This window comes from Bufo bufo, chromosome 6 (genome assembly GCF_905171765.1).
Source record: "Bufo bufo chromosome 6, aBufBuf1.1, whole genome shotgun sequence".
Classification (NCBI taxonomy): Eukaryota; Metazoa; Chordata; class Amphibia; order Anura; family Bufonidae; genus Bufo; species Bufo bufo.
This window is the reverse complement of record NC_053394.1, coordinates 31,656,135-31,675,925: the sequence shown is the minus strand read 5'-3', so window position 1 is coordinate 31,675,925 and position 19,791 is coordinate 31,656,135. Positions and strand designations below refer to the sequence as shown.

Here is a 19,791-nt window from a genome sequence, read left to right as displayed (position 1 = left end):
GGATTATAGTTTGTTATATATGCAATGTCTTTGTATGTACCATATAATGCAATGGATCTTCAAGATTGTACGGTTCAATTTATTGAAATACTCAATAAAAATATATAAAAAAAACAAACAAAAACAAAATCTTCTTACATTTTGAAATATCCCTAATTTAACAATTACACCAACAAATGTTTTTTCTTAAACCTGATACAGCAGAGAACTAGAGCGCGCTAAATGTGCCAAGTGACATTTTTAAATTTCACCTCTACTTTGATGTCAAAATGATCACAACATATAACTAGAATAATAAAACATAAAACTACTATCATACTACAATAGATCAATGTGCTTAAATTGAAAATAACCCAGTGCAGTCCAATCAAGGGGTTAAATTGGTTTTCTAGGCTCCTGAAATTGATGGCATAGCCTCAGAATAGGTCATTAATATACAATGGGTGACGTCCAACACCTTGCACCCCTCACAATCAGCTGTTCCCTGCAGCCTCCGGTGCTGGAATTAGTACTGTGAATAGAACAGGTGTAGTACCCTGGGCAATACTTTGGATGTACTTTATTGCACTTTGAAGGGTTGACTTGCACTGTGATTTATGCTGTTGTGTGCACTTATGCAACGGGCGGCCGCGCCCCAGGGCCCTCTATATTGCGCATCCCAGGTGTAGGAAATGCTGAGTGGTATAGTGCAGCCTAAAATGTCTCTTTATGTGTGTCACAGTGCTCCTACCTGGATACCGCTAGACCCCAGACTTTGGCTTCGAAGCAATAAATAGGGGGAACAATTGAGGGATAAAACAATAACTGGAGTCCAGACCTTGAGATGAAGTTCAATGGCAGCTTTACTTTGCATAAACGTTCTCCAAAACGGTTTACAGGCTTTATCTTGGTTCCAGCAGGCTTTAGCATATAACTGGCAGGCAAACTCCATTCTACTCTCTTTCTCTTTGACTCTGCGGTACTTACAAGCTTAAATAGAATCTTTGCTTTCTTCTTGATGCTGCACTTTTTTCTCTGTAGTCTGACTCTAGGTTATGCCAGGGAACTTTCCTCCTGGCTCCTGAGGCTTCAAGCTTTATCGTGCTCTGGCTGGCGTGGGCCCGTCTAGCAGAGACATGCCCCTGCACACCCTTCCCTTAGCTGGGGGTAAACTAGACTGAAGCTAACTGGTCCCCACCCTTCCTGCAGGAAGTAGGTCTCTCCCACTTCTCTCCAGAGGGGGGTTAGAATGGAATGGTAAGTTCCATTCTATCTACATACAGCTCTGCCGTGTTTGCTGCCACCTGCTGGTGAACCAGGCACATTACATGTAGTAAACAGTTACATAACACTAGAAATGCACAGTGTGGAGGACCTGGAATAAATACATAAGATGACATTCAGGTTAGCCCATTAGAGATATTAGCAGGGCGTAGGAGTGGTAACACCACTCTGGAGTGATACACTAAGGGTCCATTCACACGTCCGTATGTGTTTTGCGGATCCGCAAAACACGGACACCGGCAATGTGTGTTCCGCATATTTCCGACCGCACATCGCCAGCAATTGCGGACGAAAATAGGACATGTTCCATTTTTTTGCGGAACAAAAGTGCGGATCCGCAAATGCGGATGCGGACAGCACATTCCGGCCCCATTGAAAATTAACATTGTATCTGTTTAGGCTGTGCTTCTCCACTCCGCCTCTCCCACTAGAAGGTTCTAGTTCAGCAAGCAAGTATATATGAGAGCAGTCAGAGCCCCTAGTAAACTGAAGATAGGGACCAGTGCTTAGTAGGAGAGACTCTGACAGATTTCATGAGTGACCAGAAGAAGATGCTGATACTCTGCCACAGACCCTGGGCCTCCAGTCTTTGACTGGGAAGCCAGCCGGATGAATGGGCCATAGACACTGGGCCACCAGCCCCATTGGGGTCACCCCAAACCTCATCACTGCAGGAAGAACAGCTCCATTGAAAGTGTAGTGGTTCATCTCCCATTCACTTCAATAGTTTATTGCTGCGGGACCTGTGATAGTAGTGTTATTCCACTTGGTATTGTGGCGGGCAACTGCTAATTTTCCCAAAATTTACCACTACCATAAATTACAATATCTCACGAAAAAAACAATTGGGAATCAATTAGTAGGATAAGTAGATGCATTTGTCAAATAAAGTGATGAATGTCAGTTTTGAAAAATGGGGCCGTGTCCTGAAGGCCCATCCTAGTCTGGGTTTTTAAAGGGGTTATCGATGTTACATTGCAATTTTTGATGTTTTTTTTTTTTCTGGAGACATCACCTTCTCTGTCCAAAGTTTGTGTGAATTATTGCAGCTCAGCCTCATCCACTTCAATGAGCTGAGCTGCAATATCAGGCACAAATCATTCCCAGAGGTGGAGCTGTTTTTTAGAAGAAAGAAGCTATGTTTTTGTAATCCTGGACAACCACCTTTAAGAATGTCTTTTAGTAGCCCCATTCACATTATCGGATGCCTCCTTGTTGGTTACAGCGATAGATAGACCAGGCTTAACTGATTCAAGTTCTTTTAAATTTCTCTCTCTTTTCTCGGTAAAATCATTTAACTGAATGCTGCAAAAAAAAAAATATATATAATAAATTCAAACAATTTCCGTTAATAACAGGACAAACTCAAAACCTTAGTTATGCCTATAGTTCTGCCTACCATCTCTTAAAGGGGTTTTCCATATTCCATCCGGCTCCCTAGCTCTTTTCACTGCTCTTCTGATCCTCTCTTTAAATTTCTGGACAGATGGTGTCATGTGCGTCACCAGCAGCCAACAATGTGTCCCCAAGCGGAATGTCATGTGCCATTTGGGGATATGTCACAGTTGTTGGCTGCAGTGGTGCACGTCATCCCATCTGTCTGTAAGTTTACAAATGGGGACTGGAAAAACAGTGAAGGCAGCCTGAGACCGAAATGAAGAATTGGGGAGCAGGCGAGTACGGCTTTTTCCACCGGTACCACAGGCTGGAGTGGAAATTGAAGTAAAAATTAAAAAATATAAATAATTTTTTTTTTTTTTTAAAGTCCTTATGCCATGTACATCTTCCCTGTATTTTTTTTATTTTATTTGGACTTTCCTGACTCGTTTTCACCTTGGATACCAATCTCTCTGGTTTGTTTCCACCCTGAAGGTAGCACTTCCTGTTGCTGTAGCCAACCAAACCCATGATAAATCAAAAATAAAACTGCAGCACTCGCCGGTCAAATGTGTGTGTATACATGAATACATATACCATCCTAAATGGTCTCATGATCATTATGCAAATCGGCCACATGACCACTATGCAAACTGGTCACATGATCACCGTGCAAATGGTCACATGATCATCATGCAAATCGGTCACATGATCACTATGCAAATCCATGATCAATCATTACCCTGAAACTACATTGTTGCTGAGACTGCTCTTTAAAGGGCTATACTGGTTGGACTGTCTTGAGGAGGGGTGGTCAGTCGATTGATTTATCACCTGATCCTGGATTTCAGTCCAGTATGAACGTTCAAGATAGGGTAAGCGTTTCCCCACGGGAGTGGGATGACGTTTCCACTGAATGAGTGGGTGTACACCTAATTAGTGGCAGTGTTCCCCTCATAAACTGAGGGTCACGCCTCCCATTTTTGGGTGCACACATTTGCATGGTGATCATGTGACCAGTTTGCATAGTGGTCATGTGGCCAGTTTGCATAATGATCATGTGACCATTGGTCATGTGATCACATTGAGCATGTGACCATTTGCATGGTGATCATGTGATCAATTTGCATAATGATCATGTGACCATTTAGGATGGTATATGTATTCGTGTATACACACACATTTGTTTGCTTGAGAAAGACCGAGAGCTCGAAACTTCGCAATTTTTGGTGAATAAACCAGCATGAATTGAAGACCGGCGAGTGCTGCAGTTTTATTTTTGATTTATTCTGGATGATTTGGGGATACTACAGACTGGTATCCAACACAGCGGGCACCACCACCATATAGACTTTTTGCTATAGATTCATAAGTGCTGCTATTTTTCTTCTTTTTTGAGCAACCAAACCCATGATGCACTTCTTCTTCCTCTGCCACAGCTCCGCCTCTAACAACGCCCAGCTAGTTTATAGCTCCTCCCACCCAGCTAGTTCCATAGACACTCCCCTATCATTACCCCGCCTGCAGACATGACATCACAGGAAATAAGAAAGAGCTGCATGGAGATGGTCATGTGGCCACAGCCCTGCATGGAAGATAGGAGCAATAAGGCCCCATTGACATTACCGCGGGTCCGCAATATATGGGCACTTGAATGGGTCCGAGATCTGCAAGATATAGCAAAAGATAGGATATGTCCTATCTTTTGCAGAACGGAGCCACGCATCGGAAGCCCATGGAAGCACTGGAAAGCGCTTTCGTGGGATTTCAGGTCCGTCCCTCCACACTGTAAAAGATAGGACATGTCCTAACTTTTGCTGTATCTTGCGGATTGCGGAACCATTCAAGTCAATGGATCCGCATCAGCACCAGGAGGGCACAAAGTCCTTACGTTCGTCTGAATGAGCCCTAAAGGTAAAAGAAATACGTTACAAAATTATGGCTACTTTCTTAAAGAAGTATTCCCGCAAAACTTTTTATTCTCTTAAGTGCAAGAAAGGTACATTATGTCATCTGTAGTGAATGTATTTATGAGTTATAACCTCCCGTCTGATCCTCATCTGTGTCATATGACCAACTCTCTGATCTACAACTGACACAGGACAGGAAGTCAGTTACTTCTCTATTCATTCCTATGAGACGGACACTGAGGCTCCCACTTCCTGTCCACACATAAGATGCTGTGTCAGTTGGGGAGTCTGGTTGCTGGTCACATGACACAGCTGAGAAGCATAAGGGAGGTTATAGCTCACAAATACAACCACTGGTAAGAAAATTACATTCACTACAGATTACATCATGTACCTTTCTAACAGGTCAGAGAATACAGTCTTTTGCAGGAGTTCTTCTTTAAAGGTGTATTTTACAAGATGTTGATGCAAGAGAACCACTTTAAGGCTTGACATGGTGAAAAGGACTTAGGAGGTTGACCCAAGACAAAAAAAAAACATTTTTGAAGTGAAAAGAGCTTTTTGACAACCAATACAGGTAACGGAAGTCCGGTTGCAAATAAGCAGTGGCTCAGGCAAACTCAAATCAGAACTTCCAGACCATAAATAGAATTTATAGGGCCTCAAAGAAAATTCAGCATGGACTACAACCTTTTTGACAGTACATAGGACAGACCACAGGACTGTCCAAAGAGGAACCAACGATGTGGAACTGGTGAACAGAAAGCCACCACAGCAATCAGCAGAAAGATTCTACATGTGAGCAGAGCCCCTCAGCCGTTGGGCTTGGTATAGCTCCTTGGTGCTATGGCCATTGCAGAAGGACATTTAGAGGGATGTGGCCAGTAAAGTATTATAAATACTATACATCACCAATAACTTATGAGTAGAGAATCCTTGTCACTAGCGGCCAAACACTCTACATGTATGAGAAGTTCCTGACTCTCTCCCAATGGCTGATGTCAGGAGAGATAAAGAACAGGCATGTTAGATTTCTTCTGCCCGTTTCTTTTCTTCTCCAAGGTGGCTGGCAGCAGCTTCTCTCCTCTCCCTATTTATTACATACGCATGCTCAGCCAAGCTGAAAATACCTAGATATTGGAGGATCAGGTAAGATGGCCATCAGATGAGCGAGCATTCCGACAACAGTTGTCTCATTAGTATGGCTGGTTAATAGCGTCCAAGCAATACGCTATGATAACTATACCGATCCTGCAATCAAACCAACTAATTGACCTCCAAGGTGTCAGTCAGGAACCAGGGGAAGTAGCCATGGCCCCTGAATTCTAAGAAACAGGCTGTACAGATGAGTGCCTTGTGACTTTCCCTGGATGGACTTACCAAATTTTTGTCAGGCTTTGTGAACACAATATAAGATGTTGGATATCTTCAGCACTGGCGTCGGTCAGGAAATTATAGCTCAGGTCTAGATGGTTAAGGTTTGGGTTTTCACTCAGTGAGATCAGAAATGGAGAGTATTCATCTGTCAGTTTAATCTGTTGAAGACTGAGAGAAACATAAAGTTTCAGAGTTGTCAAGAAGAAGCACTGACCCTTCACCACCCTAGGGCTTTGAAGATGGGAATCTGTAGTCATACAAGTTAGTAGTGGCCATGCTGGGGTACTCCAGCACCAGAAACTACACAGTGGACTGAGGTTTCCGTCCACTATGTGGTTCCCGATACTGACAGTTGCACAAAACGGATGACAAACCAGTTCATTATCCACTTCACCACCGGGGATAGACGTGTTACCCCTTGTACTACCACAGATTGGAAGGTTTTCTTAACCCTGTTGATGCCCTAGACCACCAAGGATGCTTCTACTTTTCTCTTCACTGTGAAAGGTCTCTTTCGTCATCTTGGATAACCAGCGATACCTATTTATGTGCCTACAACCTTTTGGCACCTTGTGAGCCACATACATGTTTGGGCAGTGGTCTGGAGCAATTTTTAATAAAACCAAATGTAGGAGACCTATGAAATCCTGGCACTAAATTATTATTTGCAGGTATTGTGAAACTTGACATACTGGTATTATACCATCCAAATTGGCTTTTTTCAGGGATGAGAGTCACTTATCTGTGTGGGTGTTGTATTATGACCAGCGCCACAAAGTTAGGGATTGTAAGTCATATGTGGCTCCAGAACCACTGGTTGAAAAAGATTACTCTAAAGTTGGCTTCCCTCTTTTCTGGAAACTAAGATGCATGTAATTAAAAGGATAAAACAACCTCACCGTACATAAAGACTTAATATGACTACTCACAGCAAACGTGCTATGGTGCAGGTTTTAGATGAGAGAGCTTCCATCAAGTGAGAGAAATCTGGACAGGCCAAATTGTTCCTGGAGAGATCCAGTTCTACAAGACTTTGATTCATATTTAATACACATGCCAATTCAGAACATGAATTGAAGGAATTATCCTTTAAGCTGTGGAAAGAACATAGAAGTTGTGTGTTATGTATCTACCGGAGATCCATGATACTTCCATGCCTCCTCCGGGAAACAAGACAGTAGATGGAGGGATATCTGTGCAATAGGGAATGATCTGTAAATACTTCTGAGAATTCTGGTTCTTACCTTAGTATTTGTACCCTGCAGGCTTCATGAGTTAAGACCCTGCTGATAAAAGGCATATCACTGTCTTTCAGGTCGTTGTTCGAAAGCCTAAACCAAAGCAATAGAAAACCAACAAAGTCTAGTAAAATACACCTACAAAACAAAATGTGCAATATGCAGCATGAGGTAAATGCAGCATGCAATCCAGACGGTAAAGGATCCATTTATTGTGCTCACATTCATGTACTATGTTATTCGAGAATGCACATCAAGTAGTTGGAAGTGTATTGGTTCTCCTGTGGTTGGTGTCTGAATTAGATATTGCAATAATGCAATCAGAGCGTGAGAACTGGGAAACGTCCTGTCCTGAGTGAGTAGCATGATAGCATGAGGGTCTCGAAGAGATTGTCTGCTGTGCTGGGTTATGTTCCTTTGAATTGTTGCTAAAGGTTGGCTATGTAACAGTGAGGGGGAGAGAAGGGCACAAGCATGGTCCCGTAGGGGTTAGTACAGCCCAGGTTGTCAGTGGGGATGTAGTTGCTGCCTTGCTCGCCAGAGGAGCATGCTATTTATTGGAGAGCGTGAGTCATCTGGATGGAGACCAAAAGGTTAGCATAAGACCCCTTTTTCCACCAAGTGTTGGTGCCGTTTGGCGAGGCCAGCAGTAGAAGGTGTGTGAAGAAATTGGCATGTAACCCAGTTGGCTGCTGGGAAGCGGAGTCAGTACTGACAAGGATCCCCGGAGCACAAACTGTGTGGCCTGCTGTGTGGGAAATGAGAAACTGTTAAAGGATCAAGACCCTCCATCCACTTTAAGATGCTGTGCCTAGACTGTGGATGGACCTGAGCATTGATTTAGTACAGTTTGAACCGGTGTTTGTGGACTATCCTTTCTTGCCACCTAGAGAACTTTATTACCTGTAGTATGTTTGGGTTTCTTATAAAAGTGCCCCCCATAGCTCCTGACTACAACATGAGAATGACCTGAGCAAATTCTGTGCGCTCATGAGAATGACCTCCACTCATTCTTACTCTAGTCAAATACTTGTGTACGACTCGTTGGACCCAAAACTTGAGAGTTGCTCATCAATTTTTAGCACAAAGTAATTTTAGAAATGTCATTAAATGAATCAAAATTTGATATCCTACCTGAGTTCTCGAACTGTGTGTAGAATTGCAGCTAGTCTCTCCAAGCCTTCGCTTTGAATGAAACATCTGTCTAGATTAAGGTAATCGATTTCTCCACAGGATTCAAGGATAAAAGCTAATACGGTGCAATCCATAGGCGTAAGGTGGAATTCTGAAAAGTCTAGACCATGTGAGTGCGGTCCTATCGTATCCTGAACAAGACTTGTATTTCTGGACTCAAAAAGACATGTCAGCATATTCATTTTCTCACGAGGATCTGCTTTTGTCCATTTTGATGCAATTTCCTGGCTAAGCCAGCTAGTGACCTGCTTGGAAGTGGAAGTTTTAATACTTAGAGATAAAGAAGAGATAAGAGAACTATTAGTTTTGTCAGACAAGCCACAGAGAAATCGGATGAACATTTCACTGGGACCATCCTTAAATGATCTGTCTCGATCTAGTGTCGACTTCATGTCTATCTCTGAATCCAAGTAGTGAATTAAAGCTGAGAAGAACTCTTGAATGGTGAGATGGAGGAAGGAGTAGGTCGTAGAGTGACTATTATTTTCTATCACAAAACTGGATAATGACTTTGATTTAATGTCCACTTCAAATGATTCCAAATCTTTAAGATCAAAGGTAAGAATGTGATTTTTTATTCCATATTGTGCCATCTTCCCAATGGATTTGATGAGCTCCACGGGACATTCATTGTCCGTACAATGATTGATGAGAGTGTTGGCAACGTATGACACAAACAGCTGAGTCGCTGTTTTTGGTAGGAATGAAATCTGATTATTTTGTGGTGCGGCCTCAAAACACATGGATAACACTTTGCAGATGATCCAGCAGTACGATGGGATGTAACAGAACGTGTACAATGCGTCGTTCTCTCTTACATATTGAAAAGCCCTGGTGGACAATTTGTCATTTTTGAAAAAAAATTCAAAGTACATCTCCCTTTCTTTCGGAAGGAATCCCATGATCTCAGAAACCCTTTGGAAAACACAAGTGTCAATAGAAGCCAGTTGGGTTGGCCGACCGCTTAGCAGTATTGAAGACCCTTCGAGAAGACTTTGTCTCACCAAGCTAACCACAATTACACCCAGGTTGACCTGCTCTCTGGGGTTACAACATAGATTTGGTAAACCAAAATCAATGTTGTGTATACTTTCATCTAGACCATCAAAGATGAAGAGCAGTTTTTTTGGATCCTGTAAGATGATATCAAGTTGAGTCCATAGATAAGGATAATGTTCAGAGATCAACTTATCCAAGCTGACCTTGTCCTCACCATATCTATTTAGCTCCCGGAATTTAAAGAAGAAAACAAAAGAAAATCTTTGATAATGTTTCTTAGTCACCCAGTCATACACAAACTTTTGCATTAGCGTGGTCTTCCCAACTCCTGGTACCCCACTCACCATGACTGCATGCGGTATACAATCAGAATGGTGGCACCAGCGAAACAACCTGTTGGGAGAGATACGTTCCAAATTGGCATGTGTCTTTCCCAAATAATGCTCGAGTCTCCCTCCAGTTTCTGTTATCTCCTGTTGAGAACGTTTCCTGAACTGCTGGGAAGAGACAACATTGAGATCCAAGTAGCAAGAATAAATATTATTGCTTTGTCTTGGTTGCTCAACTCCTGGGGCATTGTGCTCCTCTAATTCTTTGGTCATTTCCAGAAGATGTTTCTTGTGACATTCATGGGTTTCTATGAAAAATGGTTTGAGAATACAACTGAAATATGAAATACCACATTTTGCCTAAACTGAGATACATCAAGATATGCAAATGAAGTTGAACTTGATGGACACTGACAATATAATAAAAGCATCTTGGCAACAAGCACAGAATACAAAAATGTGAAAGCGCCATTTCACCATCTACTACATGCGTTAAAGTGGCCAGAAAGAGCCTCTCACCCAGTTAAGCCAGTACTCTCTGCTCTGCACTGCACTGATGAGGGGCAATCACCCCGTAACAGCTGTCTGCAGATGAGATGCTGGCTTATTTAATATCTGAGTCATGTCTCATGGCTTATTTAAAGGGTTGAACATTGACTTATAGCGGGGCTGGGCAACCGGTGGCACTCCAGCTGTTGTGAAACTACAACTCCCAGCATGCATACTTGCTCTGCTCTTCTCAGAACTCTCCTAGAAATAAATGGAGCATTCTGGGAATTGTAGTTTCACAACAGCTGGAGTGCCGCAGGTTGCCCACCCCTGACTTATAGGATAGCTGCCTTACATTAGTGTTGGGCACGAATATTCAAATCGCGAATGTTAATCGCGAACATCGGCACTTCGAGAATTCGCGAATATTTAGAATATAGTGATATATATTCGGAATTTCGAATATTCTAGATTTTTTTTCATCAGTAACCTCCCTTCTTGCTTGTGGGCCAATGAGAAGGCTGCAATGTCTTTGTCTGAGCTTAGCAACATCCCTAGCAACCAATAGGAAAGTTGCCCACCCCTTACTATATAAGAACCTCCCCAGCAGCCATTTTCTACAGTTTTTTGAAGTTCTGAGAGAGAGAGCAGTGTCATTGCTGTGCTCTGTGCTTTCCACTCATTACATTAGATAGATAGTTAGATAGCTTATATATATAATACAGATAGTTAGTGGGAGATAGTCAGTGTAGGTTATAACCTGATATAGTGTAGCTGTTGCAGTGCAGGGTGTTAGGTAGTGTGATAGGTTCTGCTGTCCATACATACATGCAGACCTGCTAAAATGTGAAGTTTCATGTATTGCGCCAAAATATTCGCATCATTAGTGCCGATTAGAGCAATCGCGAATATATTGTGCACTCTATCTGCATATAAAGTTATTGTAATGTTCTGCCGTGCCAACCATTTTCTCCAGTCTCAGGAAACTACTAGAACCTTTAGAAAATGTAGCAAAAGTGAGCCACACCTGTATTTCACGCGCATTACACGAATATTACATTGCCGATTTTTCGCAATCAAGAATATAATCTCGAATTTGCGAATATATGACGAATATTCGCCCAAATATTTGTGAAATTTTGCGAATTCGAATGTAGCCCCTGCCGCTCATCACTACCTTACATCTGGTGGGATTAGAGGCAGAGCTTGTTAAGAGCTCATTTGCATCCCTTTCTTCCCAGAATTCCAGAGGAGCGTGTAAGTCTCCTCGTGGTGATTAAGGTGCTCTCTCCCCAAGGAGAGATATTACCCCCAAATCTTAGGGCTCTTTCACACGAGCGGATCCTGTGTGTGGAATCCGCTGCGTGAAAGAGAGCCAAGCCCTGTTCCGGACAGCAGAGACACAGAGCATTAACATGATTGATAACGCTCTGTGCCTCTCTGTGATCTTTTTACTACAAAATCACGGTGACAACTTTATCCCACTGTGAATTTGTAGTAAAAAGATCACAGAGAGGCACGGAGCATTATCAATCATGTTAATGCTCTGTGTCTCTGCTGTCCAGAGCGGGGCTTGGCTCTCTTTCACGCAGCAGATTACCTGCATGGCATCCGCTCGTGTGAAAGAGACCTAAAGTGTCCACTCACAGTAGATTAACGTTGAGCAAACCCACCGATCTCAGTGAGGCTCATCGACTATAAGGTGCCTAGACTGTCCTGTGAAAGATAATGCTGAGAAGGATCGGCCATGCTGAATTTTATATGCCTTAAGCTACATGCACACGACTGTTGTGTGTTTTGCGGTCCCCAAATTGCGGATCTGCAAAACACGGATTTGCGGAATGGCACGGACAGCCATTGATATAACTGCCTATTCTTGTCCGCAAAACGGACAAGAATAGGACAGGATATTTTTTTTTTTTTGCGGGGCTACGGAACGGAGCAACGGATGCGGACAACACACGAAGTGCTGTCCCCATCTTTTGCAGCCCCATTGAAGTGAATGGGTCCGCATCGGAGCCGCAAAAACTGCAGCTCGGATGCGGACCAAAACAACGGCCGTGTGCATGAGGCCTAATTCTTATGTTGTGAGGGGAGATGCCGCTAGAGATGTCTGACAATGGCTTAAAGGGGTTCCCTGGGTTACATACAGTACAGACCAAAAGTTTGGACACACCTTCTCATTCAAAGAGTTTTCTTTATTTTCATGACTATGAAGGCATCAAAACTATGAATTAACACATGTGGAATTATATACATAACAAACAAGTGTGAAACAACTGAAAATATGTCATATTCTAGGTTCTTCCAAGTAGCCACCTTTTGCTTTGATTACTGCTTTGCACACTCTTGGCATTCTCTTGATGAGCTTCAAGAGGTAGTCCCCTGAAATGGTCTTCCAACAGTCTTGAAGGAGTGTCCAGAGATGCTTAGCACTTGTTGGCCCTTTTGCCTTCACTCTGCGGTCCAGCTCACCCCAAACCATCTCGATTGGGTTCAGGTCCGGTGACTGTGGAGGCCAGGTCATCTGGCGCAGCACCCCATCACTCTCCTTCATGGTCAAATAGCCCTTACTTTCAAAGTTTTCCCAATTTTTCGGCTGACTGACTGACCTTCATTTCTTAAAGTAATGATGGCCACTCATTTTTCTTTACTTAGCTGCTATTTTCTTGCCATAATACAAATTCTAACAGTCTATTCAGTAGGACTATCAGCTGTGCATCCACCTGACTTCTCCTCAACGCAACTGATGGTCCCAACCCCATTTATAAGGCAAGAAATCCCACTTATTAAACCTGACAGGGCACACCTGTGAAGTGAAAACTATTTCAGGGGACTACGTCTTGAAGCTCATCAAGAGAATGCCAAGAGTGTGCAAAGCAGTAATCAAATCAAAAGGTGGCTACTTTGAAGAACCTAGAATATGACATATTTTCAGTTGTTTCACACTTGTTTGTTATGTATATAATTCCACATGTGTTAATTTATAGTTTTGATGCCTTCAGTGTGAATCTACAATTTTCATAGTCATGAAAATAAAGAAAACTCTTTGAATGAGAAGGTGTGTCCAAACTTTTGGTCTGTACTGTATATTGATGACCTATGCTCTGGACTGGGGGTTCAACAGCACCCCCACAATCAGCTGTTTCAGGCTGCCATGTCACCGGAGACTAGCAGTGTACAAAGCAGGAGCAGAAGTCTCCATACACTGTGTAGTGTCTGGTGCCAACATCATTTGAATGGGAGCTGGGCTGCAGTACCCTGGCATGGCCACTGCACAGTGTACGGAGCTGTCGGCCTCCAGCTCTGTACGCTGTATAGTCTCCGATGCAGCAGCAGCCCAAAACAGCTGATCAGAGGGGTGCCAGGTGTCAGACCCCCTCCAATCTGATATTAAAGGGGTTCTGCAGTTTGTTTAAACTGATGATCTATCCTCTGGATAGATCAGAATCTGATCGGCGGGGGTCCGACACCCGGGACCACCGCCGATCAGCTGTTTGAGAAGGCAGCGGAGCTCCAGGAGCGCCGCAGCCTTCTCACTGTTTACCGCAGGCCCAGTGACGTCACGACTAGTATCAACTGGCCTGGGCGGGGCTAAGCTCCATTCAAGTGAACCATGGAACCATGCGTGAAAATGGCACCGCATCCGCACTTGCTTGCGATTTTCACGCAGCCCCATTCACTTCTATGGGGCCTGCGTTGCATGAAAAATGCACAATATAGAGCATGCTGCGATTTTCACGCAACGCACAAGTGATGCGTGAAAATCACCGCTTATGTGCACAGCAGCATAGAAATGAATGGGTCCGGATTCAGTGCGGGTGCAATGCGTTCACCTCACGCATTGCACCTGCGCGGAAATCTTGCCCGTGTGAAAGAGATCTTAAGCTAGTTCAGAAAGTTCATAAATCACCTGAATCACATTGTTTGTATCATTTACCTTTTAATTCATGTAAGTCGTGTCCCTCTTCATCCAGATTAATCAGTGACACTAATGTATCTTCTACAATGGGGGAAAAAAAACATACTGGTAACCATTATCCTGACATTTTAGCCAACAGTCCCAGTCTGAACAGGAATCTATAAAATAACCAGTTTTCCAGAGTTATGAGGATTAGTGTTAGCGTCATATCTTTTCAGAAGATTTAAAGGGGTTGTGAGGCTTTTGGGTATATTTTACCTGTTGGACCAGTTGAAAAAATCATACTCACCTGCTACCTGCCACTCCGTTACAGCTCCCTGGCTCTGTTCAACAATATTCCAGTCCTGACCTGTAAACTTCCAGACAGACGGGGACAAGTGCGCCGCCATTCCAGACAATGACTGGTTTCAGTGGTGACGTGTTTCCAATCTGCACATGGGGCGGCAGTGACTTGCTGCTTGGGGACACGTCACCTCTGAGGCCAGATATTGGCTGCAACAGCGCCCATGATTCCATCCAACCAGAGGTTTAGAGGTCAAGATTGGAAGCCTGGCGGCCGGCACGGGGCGTGTGCAGATCAGTCAATAGGATTTTTTTTTTCAATGGGTTCAACGAGCTGCTGGGCAAATGATGGACAATTCCTTCAAGAATTATGTATGACTTCTCAAGCTATTTTTTTTTTATTGCTCCAATGCATCTAACATAAAAAATGAATAAACTGTTTACACTTCCTATGCAGCTCTATGTCCTTCCATGGTTACAGACTACAACCATAACCAGCATAGATGGATCCTGCTGTCATACTCCCTTCCATCTGCTCCCTTCTTCTTCTTCCTAAGGATCAGACTACAAACAGGCTAGCTTGTAGTCTGTTATCATGGAAACATACAGAGCTGCATAGAAGTAGGATATTCTTTAAATGGTAACTGTCATGTTTTCATAAAAAAAAAGCATTTTAGCATATGTTACTGCTGCAGCAGCATTATGCATAAAGCAATCTTTAGTTTCTTCACTTACCACTGTTTTCCTTGAGTTTTTCCCTTAGTTACGGCTGTTTAAACATTTACAATATGAGGACCATCTCAAGATGGCTCTTCTGCCAGTTCTCTGAGGCCAAAACTGCTTTCCCTCACTTCCCATACACACTTGCTGTAGCCAGCAGCTCCCTGCCAGCCAATCAGATTGGATTACTGAGAGACACGCCTCCTCACTCTGAAGCCTAATGCAGGCCTGCAGTGTGAAGGACCGCCCCTCTGTCTTCTGTTTACATTTAGTTGGGAGACAGATGAGCCCTAGTAACGGTCTTTTAAGGGAGCAGTGGAAGGGGACAGAGGACATTAATGAAAGCTGTTATTATAAGGTAATTACAGATCTTTTGACAATCATTGACAGACTCAGGTATACATGCCTAGCTGTAATAAACAAATAAAATAATAAAAATTATGACAGTTACCCTTTAATACAGATTACTTGCTATATATATATATATATATATATATATATATATATATATATATAAAAATTATGTTGGTTGTGAAGGTAGGCATACCCTCTAAGGAATTATAGTGTACTGGAGTGATATCCTAATGATAATAATATCAGGGTGTCTAACATAAGAAGTAGCACTTTACTGTAGATTATGCATTAAAACATCTCATGTTCATTGGGTTATGTACCCTAGTTCATACTACTGTAAGTGGTACATAATCTTCCTATAATACTCTTGTGGAGACCTGTCCGAGCCTATATCACCTATATGTGTAGTGCAATACCCAACAGAGCCCTCTAGTGGTGGTGACAATTGGGGCAGAAGTGTACACAGTTTTCCATATCAATAGTAACATATCATTACCCCTACCTGCTTGGTTAAATTCAGCCAATAGTCCAATCAGGTTAGGGTGTTGGTACTTATTCTGTAGGACAAAGAGGCTTTCCCACAATGCTAGTACAGCTGTTCGTCTCAAGTCCTTAATATCTTGTATGAGACATTCAGAAAATGTAGAGGCTCCTAATTCTTTCTTCATTAAAAGGTAATCCTAAAAAAGAAGAACAGCAAAATGAAAGCATTTTAAATTGATGTCTCAGTTCCTCAACATTGTCTGTTTTAGGGAGGGCAAAGGCGCATTTGCCTAAAAGGTCTCACTGGGAAAGGTCTCCACCTCCCAGTTTCTGGGGAGGTGGTTCCCATCAAGTTTTGTGATCAGGAGTAAATGGTCACCTTGATCTGAGACAGATCATACATAGGATATAAGCCACTGTTCATGGCAGTCAGATCCTATCTCAAAGAAGACAGGAGGGCTTCAGAGATGAATGATCTGTGTAGGGCCAGGTTATACCGATATGGTTGGTACAAGATGACTCTGTTGCCTATATGTAGTGCAAGTGCAACTTATGAAGCTCTGGCTGATTAGACATATACAGTGTCACCTCACCTCTTCATGTACACTGATGTTCAGTTCCATCTTGTCTCATGCATACAGGCCATATTCACCACCACTTTGAAGGCCATTTTTCAATGTAATTTTGGGTGGTCATCTCATAGAGGTTTCAGTGTATTACTTGGTCATTAGTACATTTTTTGTAACCATCTCTTTACCACATGGAAGACTTTTTTCTCACCCTCTCTATGCGGACATTTCGGGACGTGAGCTCTCCCAGGAGGTCATGAGTGTCCAAAACCTCCATTATGTGTTTCAGGTCATTCCAGAAGTAGCTATACAGAATCCTCAGGCTGGACTCTTTATACTGAGACAGTTGCTGGCGGAACTTCTGAACGTCATCTGGAGTAGAAAATATTACAGGGTCAATGACAATTTTTTGGACTCACGACGGCAACCATGATTCTTACAGATGGAAACGGAAGAAGTGAGTAATTTGAAGACAAGATCAAAGCTCAGAAAGAAGCCCTGCCCTATGGGGGGTATCACATTTTTATGTCTTAATATATTTTTTACCCCTTAATGGGGTTGTCCAGGATTTTTATATTGATGGCCTATACTAAACTTTTAATATTGGTGTGACCCTGGTGACATTACTGACCATCGGTGATGACTCTTGAACACTTTTTCTCCATGGCTTACTTCTCCTCGGCTTAAAGATCTCTTCAAATTTCTACACAAAATTCCTGTCCAAGCAAAGTGGTAGATTTTAGTGGTCTCAAAGCATACAGTTTTACCCCATAGTCGACGTACTTCTTATTTGATCGATCCCATGACACAAAGATCTGTAATCTAGAATTTTTAAGAGATTGACACATGTGGCGTCTCTAGATTATTGTGGTTGGTGGTTTATAGGGTTTAGAGGCAAGTTACGACTGAGAGCTTTGTTGAATAACTTCGGATTTTGATTATTTAACATGAAAACCATTTCGAAACTGGGATCCAAAGTCAGCTTCGGCACTCAGGTACCAGTAGTTACCGAAGTCGACTTCGGATCCCAGTTTTAAAATTGTTTTTAAGTTAAAAAAAGAGAAGTCTCAAGTTATTCACTGAAGTCTCACAAGACTTCGGAGATAACGAATTTCACCTCGGCGGAGCCCATGCATTTGAATGCTGTTAGGAGTCTGATCTCCGTACAGCATTCAAACGAAGTTTTGACTGAAGCGACTTCGGATATACTGTATGATCCGAAGTGCACTTTACTCAACCCTAATTGTGAGCCCAAACTGGGATTGGAGCCTAAGTAGAGATAAGGTATATAATGGAAAGATCTGCTCCTGTTCTGTGTTTAGAGCCGCACCTGGTTTTGGCTCAAAATCACTGATGGAAATCACTGACCAAACACTGATGTGTGAATGAGGCATTACATGGAATTTCTGATGATATTTAGGGCTCATGAACACGACCGTATTTTCTTTCCACGTTCATTCCGTTTTTTTTTTGCAGAACCATTTACTTCAATGGGTCCCCCCAAAAAACGGAAGTGACTCTGTGTGCATTCCATTTCTGTATGTCCGTAAGTCTGTTCCACAAAAAAATACAACATGTCCTATTCTCGTCTGTTTTGCAGACAAGGACCGGCATTGTTACAATGGATCAGGAAAAAAAACAGATGCGACATGGATGTCACACGGATGTCATCCGTGTTTTTGTAGATCCGTGTTTTCCAGACCTCAAAACACATACAGTCATGTGCATGATCACTTAGGTCTCATGCACACGGCAAACAACCGGACGTCTGGCCACCCTATGTGCGATGCTCCCCTGAGCTCCTTCCCTTTACAGATCCTGCAAAGTAGCAGAGATAAAAAAGCCCGTAACGTGACATAACAATATTTCTGTGACTTTTTAAATCCAGAAATATTGGGAGCACAAGGTGCAATAAATTCCCCCAAAGTTATTTTAGTTGACATAGAAGTATTAGAGGGTTTTACCGTGCTGGGTCTTCCTGTAATCCTGAAAGTGAAAGTGAACAGAGGTCGTCACGCCCAGATCAATGGGAGAGGTTAAAGAACAGCGTCTGGTTAACTGTTTGCACTCTGTCTTGAAGAAAGGATTTATTTTTTTTTCTATAACAGGGATCCACAACCTCCGACACTCCAGCTGTGGTGAAACTATGACTTCCAGCATGCACAATTGTCTGTCCTCAGGTCTCCAATGGATGTGAATGGATCATGCTGGGAGTTGTCGATTCACAGGTTGCTGATTCCTGTTTTTCAATAATGGCTCACAGACACTCGCACACAGTACATGCCTGGCTATCGTGCTGTATATTAGCATCGATATTACATATGCAATATGCCAAAGGTGTCTGTAATAGGGCCATCTGAATGCAGTCATACCCACAGACACACACCATTACATACAGTGGCGTAACTAGAAATGACTGGGCCCCCCAACTTCCGAGCAACTTTTTTGCAACCCCCTCACTCCCGTGGCTAATCAAGATCGTCATCTCAGACGAGGCCCGGAATCCGCTCCGTCTGTTTCCTACAGTGTCTCTGCATATAATGTCACTGTATGATACTGTTAAGGGGGCCCTGACAATAAAATCTTTTAGTCTTCCTCCTGGGTGGGGGCTCCAAAGCAGCCGCTTCCCCTATAGCTACGCCCCTGATTACATACACACATACTAGTGTTGAGCGAATCAAACTCCACGAAGTGGAATTTGTTCTGAATTTCAGGGAAAATTCTATTCGCAGCGAAGCCGAATTTCTTTGTGCTTCGTGGTAGCGAATTGATTTTTCCTGAATGGCAGTAAAAAAAAAAATATCATATTACCTTCTCCGTTTGAGTACGAAGAGCCGGGCGCCGCTATCTTGATTGAAGATCTCGCACAAAATCCTGTGCGCAGTGACATATGACGTCACCACGCCGGTCGCCATCACGGGCTGCGCGAGATTTTGCGCTAGATCTTCAATTATAATATTGCTGTCAGATGCCGCAATCAGCTATGAACCCGGTAACTGAGGGGTACAATGCACCCACTACTTACAAAGAAATGCGCTTCGGGATGAAGTAATTAGTCACAAAGCGAAATTTTTTGTGAAATACGGTAAAGCAGCTAAATCAAATTTTTTAATACTTCTCTCATCTCTAACACATACACAAAGCCTTGCAAATAGACACAGCCATACATACCCTACAATACATACATACACACCCTCTTACATAAAAAGATGCAGCTTTAGCTTCACATACAGACTTAGGGCTCATGCACACGAACAAATTTTCTTTCCGTGTCCTTTCCATTTT

General features: G+C 42.8%; 1 protein-coding gene across 2 annotated transcripts; it reads right to left on the bottom strand.

Moving 5' to 3' along the window:
* Positions 1 to 1,728: 1,728 nt before the first annotated feature.
* On the bottom strand, positions 1,729 to 18,616 carry LOC121004662 (NACHT, LRR and PYD domains-containing protein 12-like). Of its 2 annotated transcripts, none has more exons than XM_040436910.1 (10): positions 18,471 to 18,616; positions 17,138 to 17,222; positions 16,718 to 16,878; positions 15,951 to 16,134; positions 14,117 to 14,179; positions 8,300 to 9,995; positions 7,172 to 7,258; positions 6,857 to 7,021; positions 5,931 to 6,095; positions 1,729 to 2,568 (listed from the first exon to the last, which is right to left on the bottom strand). In XM_040436910.1, exons 2-10 carry the CDS (start codon positions 17,169 to 17,171, stop codon positions 2,430 to 2,432), a joined length of 2,694 nt encoding a protein of 897 aa, XP_040292844.1. In that variant the 5' UTR covers positions 17,172 to 17,222; positions 18,471 to 18,616; the 3' UTR covers positions 1,729 to 2,429. The 2 variants fall into 2 exon arrangements, with proteins under 2 accessions (XP_040292844.1, XP_040292845.1); XM_040436911.1 differs by having other exon boundaries at positions 15,957 to 16,134.
* Positions 18,617 to 19,791: the final 1,175 nt, after the last annotated feature.

Bases quoted from the DNA above. Each gene is read 5' to 3' on its own strand.
- LOC121004662 (XM_040436910.1), bottom strand. From the start codon at position 17,171: ATGGAGAAAAAGTGTTCAAGAGTCATCACCGATG. The intron at 7,022-7,171 runs GTAAGAACCAGA...TTCTTTCCACAG, and splicing joins TGCAGGGTACAAATACTAAG to CTTAAAGGATAATTCCTTCA. The intron at 6,096-6,856 runs GTGAGTAGTCAT...TGTTTCTCTCAG, and splicing joins TGCACCATAGCACGTTTGCT to TCTTCAACAGATTAAACTGA.